The sequence below is a fragment of the Toxorhynchites rutilus genome, chromosome 2 (assembly GCF_029784135.1).
Source record: "Toxorhynchites rutilus septentrionalis strain SRP chromosome 2, ASM2978413v1, whole genome shotgun sequence".
Classification (NCBI taxonomy): Eukaryota; Metazoa; Arthropoda; class Insecta; order Diptera; family Culicidae; genus Toxorhynchites; species Toxorhynchites rutilus.
Window position 1 is genome coordinate 343686592 of NC_073745.1, and position 12319 is coordinate 343698910.

At 42.9% G+C, this 12319-nt stretch overlaps 1 protein-coding gene across 1 annotated transcript; it reads left to right on the forward strand.

Moving 5' to 3' along the window:
* Positions 1 to 2584: 2584 nt before the first annotated feature.
* LOC129770543 (kinesin-like protein Klp61F) lies at positions 2585 to 10521 on the forward strand. Its single transcript, XM_055773439.1, has 7 exons — positions 2585 to 2880; positions 2939 to 3441; positions 3515 to 4488; positions 4543 to 4702; positions 8553 to 9763; positions 9825 to 9968; positions 10026 to 10521. Exons 1-7 carry the CDS (start codon positions 2789 to 2791, stop codon positions 10089 to 10091), a joined length of 3150 nt encoding a protein of 1049 aa, XP_055629414.1. The 5' UTR covers positions 2585 to 2788; the 3' UTR covers positions 10092 to 10521.
* Positions 10522 to 12319: the final 1798 nt, after the last annotated feature.

Below are 12319 nucleotides of genomic sequence, written 5' to 3' on the forward strand. Positions count from 1 at the left end.
CGGGAATTACAAAACCTTTCGGTTGGCGCATGTGAATCACTTCCTCCAGCGTTCCGTATAAGTACGCGGTCTTTATATCTAAATGTTTAACCTGTAATTTCTGGTGTCCGGCTATGGTAAGTAATACACGAAATGTAGATTGCATAGCAACGGGGGCTGAAACTTCTTCGTAATCCCAACCGTAGCGCTGACCAAATCCTTGGGCTACAAGCCTGGCCTTGAACCTGTCGACATTCCCAGCCGCATCTAACTTTTTCTTAAAAATCCATTTGCAGCCTATGACGTTGCAACCGTTCGGTGGATCTACTAGCTCCCAAGTGTTATTGGAAATGAGAGACTTGTATTCCTCGTTGATCGCCTTCATCCAGTCATTCTTCTCCTTGCACGTCGTAGCTTCTTCGAATGTTGTTGGTTCTCCGCAATCTATCGTAGCCAAACCAAGCACGTAATCGTTAAATCTCGCTGGTAATTCACCTCTTGTCGAACGACGGGGAACCTCTCCGCGTTCGGCTTCCGCTTCATTTTGTTGTTGGTCCTCTATGGGTTCGGCTAACTCCTCCTGTCCGTAAAAAATATCTTCGGCAGTGTCGAACTCCAGCAAATTCTCTTCATCATCATCCGACTTCTTATCAGACTCACTGAAATAAGTCCACTCGTCAGCTTCGGTATGAACAGCACATCCGCCACGGCAATTTCGACCGCATCACCGTATCCGTTGATAACAATGATCGTCCCATCTCCGATACCTGCTACTTCCGCCTTTTCACCATCAGCCAGCGTTACGTTCATTCCCTTCGACGGCTTTATAATCTTGAAGAAGTTCCGATCGCCTGTCATATGGCGCGACGCACCGCTGTCGACGAACCAATTAGCCGGCTCACCTTGACCGACGATCCATGCAACCGGTCCCTCCATGCTCTGCACTTTCTTCACTTTGGGATCTTCTTCCTTCTTGTGCTGTCTGGTATTTTCCTTCTTCTTTCCGAATTCCTTCTGCAGAAGACGGCAATTCCTCTTCAGATGACCCGGTTTATTGCAGTGGTAGCACACACGACTTTCTTTGTTTACACCGCTACCTCCACCACCACAGCTTCGACGATTGTGATGATGCTCCGTTAGCAATGCTTTTCCGCCACCAGCCGCAGCACCTTCGGATCGTCCGCGTCTCTTCTCAGCTTCTGCCAGCAGCTTAGATTTCACTAACTCTAGCGTCAGCTCGTCGGCAGACCGTTGCTCCAGGGCAGTTGCTAAAGCATCGTATGACTCCGGCAACGAGCATAGCAGCATCGCAACTTGCCACTTTTTGGGAATCTGATCACCAATGTCCGCAATGCGCTGCAGCAAATCGGTGAAATCCTGCAAGTGGTTCTCCATGTTACCTCCTTCCGCTAGCTCCAAGTGGGTTAACTTCTTCAACAAATACACTTCCGACCCTTTGTCGTGGTAATTTTTGATGGCTTCCCAGGCAGCTTTCGCACTGGTACACGCACGAACTAAGCTCGCTTGGCTGTCATCAATGCACAGACCAATCGTAGCACGAGCTGTCGAATCCGCTTCCGTCTATGCTTCTGTCACCGGCTCCGGTTTCGCGTCCACAATCACACTCCAAAGCTTTTCCCGAATGAGAAGCATCTCCATTTTAAATTTCCACGCTTGATAGTTGTGGTTCGTTAGCTTTGGCACCGCGAAACGTTGTCCGTCCGCCATCTTCTTTTTTCTTCCGCACTCATGGGTAAACGACTAAACACTCGCGACGAAGAACGCGACTTCCGTACCGCAATTTATCTAAATTTTCACTTCTTCTACTCTGGGCCCATAACCTATTGGCGGACCAACGGCAGAGTAGGAACAACTACGCAGCGGAAACGGGAAAAACGAATTTAATTACACGTAACCGCGGAGACTATTTTATACGTCTTTATTAAACTGAACGTTACTTTGGAATGAAAATTGTTTCTTCGTTTTCTGTTCTCCTAACATCATCAGGGGTGGGTTCACCTCCTGCGCATACTGTAGGGGTGGATTCACGTAACAACGACGGGGGGGTCTCAAAATAGGGAAGAACTGTCTAACCATCATAGAAACATTTATTGCACCCTAAAACTTTCACATGCCATGTTTCGTTTGCTTGGTTAATTTCCGAGTAATGCAGAAATTTGTGTTTCATTTGTATGGCAGCCCCCCCTTAGAGAGGGGGGAGGGGTCTCAAAATATCACGAGACCTTCCCCGGCCCCAAAAACCCCTACATACCAATTTTCATGTCGATCGGTTCAGTAGTTTCCGAGTCTATAAGAATCAGACAGACAGACAGACATCACTCCATTGTTATATATATAGATAGATATATAGACATTTTGTGTAGCTTAACAACTCTAACAAAAATCTTAACTATCTTAACAATCCAAATCGTATCGTAACATAAAAAAGACTTGAATCCACGTTGTAAAATATGATAAATAAAAAAAAGTAAAATAAAGTTAACTGATATAATAAAATTAATTGCACCCTGTATATTCGTTTGGCCGATCTGGCAGCCGTTCCTTTGGTACGCTTCAAGGTTGGTAGCATGCAAAATGAATTTATTCAAGTTGAGAGAAGCACACTCGCAATCGTAAAATCAAACGGTTTCAAATAGTCGTTTCGCTTGTATTGTTTAAAAAATAGAAAATAAGATTAAACATCAGAGTTGAAGTTGCGTGTTGTTTTTGTGGGAAACTTAGGGTACATTGAGTTTCGATTTCTAAGAAATAACAGCTTAATTGTAATTGAGTGCATTTTTTCTGAACCATGAGTAATATGAATGCAAGCAATGGGATCGACACAAGCAACGGCAAATCGCTGAAATGCAATCAAAATGTACAGGTTTATCTTCGTGTCAGGTGCGTTATTTTGTTTTTAAGTGTCCTTTTGGATTAATGCGAGTTTATTATGTTACAGACCTACAAATACTCGAGAGAAATTAATCCGCTCGCAGCAAATCGTTGAAGTGATATCGCATCATGAGCTGCTCCTGAAACCAATTTTTCTCGACTCGAGAAATTCGAAAAAGTTCACATTCGATCGAGCGTTTGATGTCTACTCGAAGCAACCGGAAGTTTACCATGCCGTGGTAGCTCCCTATATCGAGGAAGTTCTGTCCGGATTCAATTGTACCGTGTTTGCGTACGGCCAAACTGGTACGGGAAAGACTTACACGATGGTCGGTGAGGAACAACCCGAGCTGAGTGCCGGATGGGAGGACGACACGAAGACGGGCATCATTCCCCGAGCGGTGAATCATTTATTTGATGAGCTACGAATGACAGAGCTTGAGTTCTCGATGCGAATTTCCTATTTGGAGCTGTACAATGAAGAACTGTGCGATTTGTTGTCTACAGACGATACGGTCAAGATTCGTATTTATGACGATGTCAACAAAAAGGGGTCCGTTATCGTACAAGGTAACTGCAAGATCAAGTCCTATTTTGCCTCATTTCATCTGATCAGTTGAAATTTTGAATTGCCATTTTCCAGGCTTGGAGGAAATCCCCGTCCACAGCAAGGATGACGTGTACAAGCTGTTGGGCAAGGGCCAGGAACGTCGTCGAACGGCGTCCACTCTAATGAACGCCCAATCATCCCGCTCGCACACTATTTTCTCGATCATCGTTCACATCAAAGAAAACGGAATCGATGGCGAGGAGCTGTTGAAAATCGGTAAACTAAATCTGGTCGATTTGGCCGGAAGTGAGAACATTACCAAGGCTGGCAATGAGAAGGGCATACGAACGAGAGAAACGGTGAACATTAATCAGTCACTATTGACACTGGGTCGAGTGATTACGGCACTTGTGGAACGAACGCCCCACATACCTTATCGTGAGTCGAAACTCACCCGTTTGTTGCAGGAATCGTTAGGCGGTCGCACCAAAACGTCAATTATTGCGACAATCTCTCCTGGGCATAAGGATTTCGAAGAAACGATGAGCACGCTGGAATACGCCCACCGGGCTAAAAATATACAAAACAAGCCGGAAGCGAATCAAAAACTATCGAAAAAGACCGTTATCAAAGAGTACACGGAGGAAATTGACCGCTTAAAGCGGGAACTGACAGCTACTCGCGATAAGAACGGAATATATCTGCCGGAGGAAACCTATAACGAAATGCTATATAAATCGGAAGCCACTACCAAGGAGTTGAACGACAAGGTAGTCCTCATAAAGCTACTCAAAGAGGATCTTGCTAAAAAGGAAACCATTTTCAAAGAGGTCAGCCTTCATTTGTTCGAGAAGGAAGAGCAGTTGCGGAAAGTGGAGGATAATTTGGTCAATACGAAGCATGAATTAACCACATCGAAGCGATATTTGAACAAAACCAAGCGACGATACACCGAGAAGAAGGTTATTCTTGAACATCATATGAAGACCGAAAATAAACTGACAAATCACGCAAAGGAACTAATGAAAGTAGTTGACACGGTTCAAAGTGATACAGAGGGATTACATGTTGGTTATCGTGTCTAAGCTTGGGAAAATATTCTAATCTTGTGATATTTCTAGAGTACAATCGATCGAAGGAAAGCCACCGACGAGGAAAATCAAACTGTTTGTGAACGTTTCGTGGAGCAATTGAAGAATCGGTTGACAGTCATGCAGGGAAGTGTCTCAGAGCTTACACATAGCTCATTTCAAATCAGCAACTCGATAACCAGTGATTGGGGTGAGTTTTCACGGCTTATTGTTTGACTGTTATGGTGGACATAGTAGGGTAAACGATCTTGGTTTGTCCAATTTAGGGTGAAAATTACTTTTATTAAACAGTTTCCGCACTGTTTTGCAAAGCTGTTCGAGCCTCTTGTTCCACTAAGGAACGTTCCTTGTCGAAGTAACTTTTATTAGTGGACAATTAATGTTGCAGACAGAGACTATCGTTTCGTTTAATTCTTTTGAAGCTGATTCAAGCTGCTGAATCGACCGTATTTTTGAGTTTAGAGCTTTTGACTCGAGTTCAAGGGAATACCGATCCCATTTGGTTTTTTTTTGGATCTCGGTATTCTCGCTAAACTATCATGCCACCATCCCATTCAAAAATAATGTGCCTATGATCAGACAAAGACGCCTCTTCGGAAACGTGCCAGTTATGAATCTTGTCAAGAATAACCGGGCCACACAGCGTTAGGTCTAAGACTTCTTGTCTGATTGCGTTTATGAATGTTGGTTCAGTTCCTTTGTTAGCAATATCTATGTTGTTTGACGAAAGAAATACTAGAAGGTATTCACCTGTAATTGTTGGTGTTTGCCCACAGTGTGTGATGAGCGTTGGCATCACAGCCGATGATGAAGATTTAGTTGATTTTTCCTCCGGTAGTTTACAAACGCCGAAATCTCTCGAGTGGGAACCTCAGGAACGTCGCCAGGAAATATCGGATCGCCCATGGCGATTGGAATGTCAACTCTGATCGCTCTGATCGATATTTTTGTCATGTTTGTCTCATTGTAGAATAACTTATAAGAACCTCTGCTCTTGAATTACTTACGAACTTGAGGGTGGTGTGGGTGGAGGGTGTGGGGTGCCCGCCCCCGGGTGCACGGTTCTAATGGTGCAGATTGAACCAATTTTGCGGGGTGTCAATCGACTCATTCGCTTCGGAAGGACACTTCCACCCTTGATATGAATGTTTCGACTTTTCCGGCGAGTGGGGAGGTGCAAATGAACTCTTCCGCCGCGGGTGCGAAAGCTTCTCTCGACGCCACCTAAGTTCAAAGAGACAACATAGATAGAGGCTGTATGCCCATAACGCTACGCAGTTGCGAAGGGAAAGTAATGGAAAAGATGGTCAACAGAAGACTGACTGAGGTGCGAAACTCTTGAACGAACGGCATTTTGGCTAGTAGGGGAGTCAAAAACTACTTAGTAGAGCTCCATAAGCATTTCAAGCCCTCCCATGTTAGCACCTGTGATGATGATGATGGTCCCGCCTCCTTCCCCTACAGAGGTTTGAGCAAGACGAGTTATCTAAAAGATAATTTATTTATTTTTTCTCAACATTGAAATCAGTTTAGCAAAGTTCAGCATAAGTTCAAAAAATTACAATGTCAAACGACAAGCCAATACTCAGTTATGTCCGCCACAGAGCCGATACGGTCCCGACGAGGTCGTTGCAACCAAGTGGTCCACCAGAGCACAAGTCCAACCGCCAGCCTTGTTTTGGATTGACTATGAATACCCTTATTATACCTGTGTACTTCTAGACATTATTAACCCTCTACAGCCCAAGCCCGCCTTTAGACGGGCTTCGCGGATTCTCTTCATATTATTCAGTTGGGGATTGCCTCTCTAGTGAGAAAATTGCTGAAAACTCGATTTTCGATTCCATCCCTGATGGAATGAAGGCCAGGAATCGATTGCAAAGCACAATTAAGAGAGTATCGGGCAGACGAAGTAGGGTTTATGGTTTTTAGTGAGAAATCAATATATTCTAACGATGAGACGACGCGCCAGGAGTGCGCAATGAGCTCCCATATTTATGATTGTCAAAGTCATCCCAGAATGAATAGCTCTAAATTCCTTGGAGTCTTGATCAATAGAATTTTGTATTTTAATCTCAATGCGAAAATATTCAAGAATGGAATCAGCTTATGATTATGGAATACCCATAATTTTGAAATTGCGCTATTAACAGTCTTCTACATAGCTGGAATAAGGTGAACCACCATTTGAGATGATATGCGTGCGGAGAATGGTTAATGCATTCGTTAAGTGGGAATAGTACCCAGACAACTTACCGCTTGATACCTCGGCGCTGCGGTTAAGTCGTTGCTCTTCTAGAGCCTGGGATGCCGTCGCTCCTAGTATTACGTGGAGGATTGGGATACTCGATGATAATGCTAAAACCAGCTTTAGAGTTCCCAATGCCATTAAGTTGGCATTAGAGAGCATTATCGATGCTAATAGCGTCGCAGTTTGTTCAGATTCGGCTAGCATCCTCAAAGCTGTGGAGGGTGGAAAAATTAAACATCCCAGAACAGATGAGAGGTAATAATGCGTCCCTTGCAGTTTCGTAATATTAAAGCATCAATGAACAAATGGACAACACATATGAGCAGCGAATTCTCTCACGTCTTCGTATCGGGCATACGTGGCTGACTCATAATTTCCTAGCAAAGACAGAAGAGCCTCGCTCCTGGTCCCTTAGGCGGCACCCGCCTGGATTTCCAAAAAGCGGCTAATCTGATTCATTACATTTGACACTGGAATCAATCTGTAGGGTCTGAACGCAAACACCCTGGTATTATGTACCATGGTAACTTAATGAAACGCCTGTGCCCACCTGGATACCTAGATTACATACAAGCAGGGCTCGGCAAAATCATATTCAACTGAGGATAGTCAGGGGACTATGAAGAAATTCGCCTTCGTATTCGATTGGAAATGAGTTTTGGCTTCTTCCAGCAGTTTCTCCGTCAACATGACTCAACAGTCATTCGGACGTTTAGTTGTTATCTCACTCTACGGCTCGACTATCTCATTTCATTCTTCTCTGTTGAATGGACTTCATTGCATATTGAAATGACTCCCCTCAAAATGAATTCGCAATCACGATCCTTTAAACTCTAAGCAGTACCCTCAACTGAAAAATTTTGCTTATCTTTCAGCTCCTTGCAGTAGTGTTCACTACTGTTCTCTGAAACTATTTTGTTATAACTTATCTTCTGTTGATGAGAAATTATAGTTTTCTTTTCTAATATCCGGTATCCGGTATTTGCATCAAAACAGCCGCTTCACGGCATGAAAATCTTATTTTGATCACAATCTTTAGCAAAATGCTAAGAAGGGAACACACTATTGTTAAAATAGATTTTTCGACAAAAGAAATTTGTTTCGCATGGCATCAAGTACCACAATCGACAAAGAGATAAAATAAGATTTGTTTCCTGAACTAATAAAAAACTAACACGTATAACTATAATAGGTACTATTGCGATAATAGGTATTTCTGTCCTAGTTACAAACTGATGAAGTGAGGGGTTTTAAAAATGGCCAACGCGATTCCAGCTTTTCTGGTTATCTGAAACAAAAATTGAACAGATTCCAAATTATGAAAGATGCTGCTTTCCTCGAAAAAGTCAAAATATGTTTTTTGACAAAATAGCGACAGTTTGTGGACAAAAATGCGGTTTAAAAACGTTTTTTTATATTTCTTGATTTTTCGAATATAGTGAAATTAAAAAATTACTATTTTTTAAATTTTGAATTACATATGAATTCGACATAAATCGACATAAAACTTGAGATATCGTGTACGCCAGTTTGAAAAAACTAGTTCCGAGAAAAATGCGTTTGAAGTTCATTGGTAAAACTGGTAAATGGGCAAATAATAGTATTCTCGAAAAGTCTTTTCTTGTATTCTTAAACGCCCAAACTTCAGAAATATGAAGAAATTTTTTCTTTATTTTTTTCAAAATTCTGGAATATTGCCTTAACGTAATAGCCATGGATAACAATTATTATAACCATTTTCCATTTTCGTCATCTGCTATATGTGTTTAAATAATGCCTATCTGTTTAGATAATTATGTGGCAAACCAAGAATGCCGACAACAGAACACCTTAAAGCAGATCACAGCACTTGAATCGTACTCGCAGAGTATGCTGTCCAAAGGATCCACTCTAGTTAGTACATTTCGGGACGATCATTTAAACTGGAATTCCGAACAGCTCAAGGCGGTACAATCATTTGCGGAAATCATTAACAATGTGAATGAATCTCTCCGAACGACACTGGCAGCTAATATCCAATCGTTGAGGAAAACTCTCACCGAACAGTATGAGCAGCAAAGGCAAATGCTTGATGCCACCCTGAAGGCAAATCAGGAATTCCATAAGCAAAGTCTGCAGTGCTGCTTAGAACAGAAAAGTGGTTTACGAGACATGGATCAGCTGATTGTGCAGTTCGAAGATAGTCAGAGCCAAATCGTTAACTTTGTCAAAACTAAGAAATTGAGTAATCAAGCTCGGATGAAACGTTTAAAGGAATTCTACGACGCCATGTCCGATGAACTCCGATCTGAGGAAGCAAATTTGAACAGTTTGGAGACGGTCATTCAAAAGCTTGGCAACACGAAGGATTCTGCAAGAGTTTTAATCAGAACTAGTGACGCAATTGTTGATAGAACCATCGAATGTCAAAATGCGTCTGCAAACTGTATGCAAAATAGCAGACAACAATTGGAATCTATCGCACAGGAACACCTGTCCGTAGCACAAGGCCAATTACATCATAACGTTGTTCACACCGTAGAAACCCTAAGCAATCAGCTGAAAGATACAGTTGCTCAGCAAAATTCTGCCCTCGCAAGTGCCGAAGACTATTCACGTAAGCAATGGCAACAATTCGGTTCCCAGTTCGAACAGAACCAATCGGAATTCACTAGTAGCCTTCAAACGCGGCTACAATCCCTCAACCATTCACTGGGCCTGGAACACGTTGCGAACTCTGACTTGCGAAGTACCACACTTTCACTGAACAAACAACTCCAACGAAACATCACATCCTACCAGAGCCAGACGAATGCCAACCTGACAGAATTAACAGATCAGGTGAATCGATTCCACCAGGAGGAGTTATCGCTGTATCAACCAACCGGCCAGACGCCCGTACGAAAAACGATTAGCTATGCGAGGGATTTGGCCACGACGTCACCTCACGATCGAATCGTACGACGATTTTGGCGTGAGCGAGGTATGATGGATCAGGACACTTCCATTACGATTCAGGAGGTGATACTAACTTTACTATATCGGGCTATTTCACCAATAACTTCCATGATTTCACTTTCAGGATAACGAAGAAGTTAGTGTACTGTACAACAGCTTACACGGCGATGAAGTTAGGAACTCCACTCCATTGGCCTCGCGGTGTAACGTGTTTGAAGAGGATCGGGAACGATTTAAGGAACTGCAAATATCAAACATCTTAACCAAGGTTTGATTATTTAATCGACATTGTTTTGGCAGGAATAATGTTTAATTTCTTCTCCAGATGGGTAATGACGTGGAATGGGAAGATAATAAGGAAAACATGGACACTATAAACGAAAGCGCATAGAAAGCAACTTGCCTGTTCAGTGGTGATATTCATTCGTATGCAAGCGAATCGTATTTTCGTATTTATTCCACGTTTGCCACGACCAATAGCTCTCCGAACTTATTTTTTGTTCCTTCGTCTGTAATATATTTTCATAGTTTTTATTAGAGTAATAAAACAGGTTAATGTTTGACATTGTCAGTGGACAAAACCGTTCATACAACAGATTTACGTTTGTTTTATGTTTCCTTAGTAAACTCACGTTTGAGACATCGAAACAAGTTTATAGGTGTGTAGTTCCTTGTTATCCCGAAATATGCTACAGTGTTGTATTGATACCCCATAGTTCTTGTTATATGCGTTCTTGTGAGATCAGAAAAAGTGTAATAGTCTAGAAATATTATGGCGCCGGAAAAACATGTATATAAATGCCTCACATTACTATTATAAATTTATTTTCTTGTTTCGTTTTTCGAAATTATTCTGAGGTCAACGTAATTTGGTCTGTAGGGTAGCCATCTCAGGGATGAGATGCCTGTGAAAGACGCGACTGGTCAGTTGATAACCGACCCCACTGATCAGCTGAAACGCTGGTTCGAACACTACGAGCAGCTGCTTCAAGTACCCGCGAACAACCAGTCACTAACATCTCAGCGTGAGCCGCCTTCAGTGAGTCGTATTTCCCGTGTCAAAACAGAGATGCCGTCATTGCGAGAGATAGAAGCAGCAATCAGAAGTAGAAATCCAACAAAGTTCCGGGGGTTGATCGCATATCAACCGAGATGTTCAAAGCTGACCGCGCACTATCCGCAGAAATCTTGCATCATTTATTCGTAAATGGTCTGAGAAACTACAACATTTTCGGTCGACTGGATGCAGGGTATCCTTAGTAAGGTTCCAAAGAAAGGGGAACTGACTGAATGCGACAACTGACGAGGCTGCTGTGTGTAGTCCTCAAAGTCCTGTGCAAGGTGATCCTTAACCGGGTCAACCTGAAGGTAGATGCGATGCTCCGCTCTTACGCATGTGAGAGGTGGGGCGTATCAGCAGAGAATGCGCGGAAGCTTCAGGTCTTCGTGATACCTTAGGTATATAATTCGGGCCTGGTGGCCAGACAACTGGATATCAAATCACAAGCTCCATCGTCGTTGCCATCAGTTGCCGATTTTAACAGAGATCCATGAGCGTAAGTGGGGGTGGGTCGGCCACACGTTACGCTTTCGTGGTACTGAAATTTGCAGACAAGCACTAGACTGGAACCCGCAAGAACATCGCAGCAGAGGCAGACCCAGAGTTTCCTGGTGACGAGGCCTCACAAACGAGATGAAGGAGTCGACCCAAATTTGACCTGGGCCAAGGCGAGAGCTGCGGATCGCCCAGGATGGAAGCTTCTAACGAAGGCACCATGCTCTCAGCGTAGAGCGCAGCAACAATAAGCAGGTTTTCCCATTTGGGGAAAACGGGAATCAAAATCCATCGGGAAAAGTCGGGAATTGCTTCATGAAGTCGGGATTTTATTGCTCAGTGTTTTTCTTCGGCGCTCTAAAATGTTACTGTATGTGCTCTTATAACTGCTAAACATATTTGTCCAGCATTATTTTAAGAAGACAGATTTTCTGTGTAAATTTAATTTGCGATACTTAATGAAATACTTAAGCACGGGCTATTACATTAAGTAAAAACCTAGCAAATCCACATAGGGGATGTCCACATACCACATGGACAACTTTAGGGGGGGGGTAGGGGTCACGAAATGTCCACGCTTATCCACGGTGAGGGGGTATAGATAATTTGCACGTGGACACATTTTTGACGTAGGATTACGTCTTTCGGGAACATATTGGGGTACAAATTGAAAATCGAAAATGTGTTCCCTAACAGATACATCAAAATCAAGCTGCCTGGGAGGAATTCGGCTTTGCAAATACATGAAAGTAGGGGAAAAGTTTGTTCCTAACGAAATGTATTCTCCAACAGAGCCATCAAAACCAAGCTGCCTGGGGGATATCGGCATTGCAAATACATTAAAGTAGGGGGAGCTTTTGTTCCTACCGAAATGTGTTCCCTAACAGAGATATCAAAACCAAGCTGCCCGGGAGATCGGCATTGCAAATACATGAAAGTAGGGGTAACTTTTGTTCCTAACGAAATATATTCCCCAACAGAGACATCAAAACCAAGTTGCCTGGAGGAAATCGGCATTGCAAATACATGAAAGTAGGGAAAGCTTTAGTTCCCTAGCCTAACGG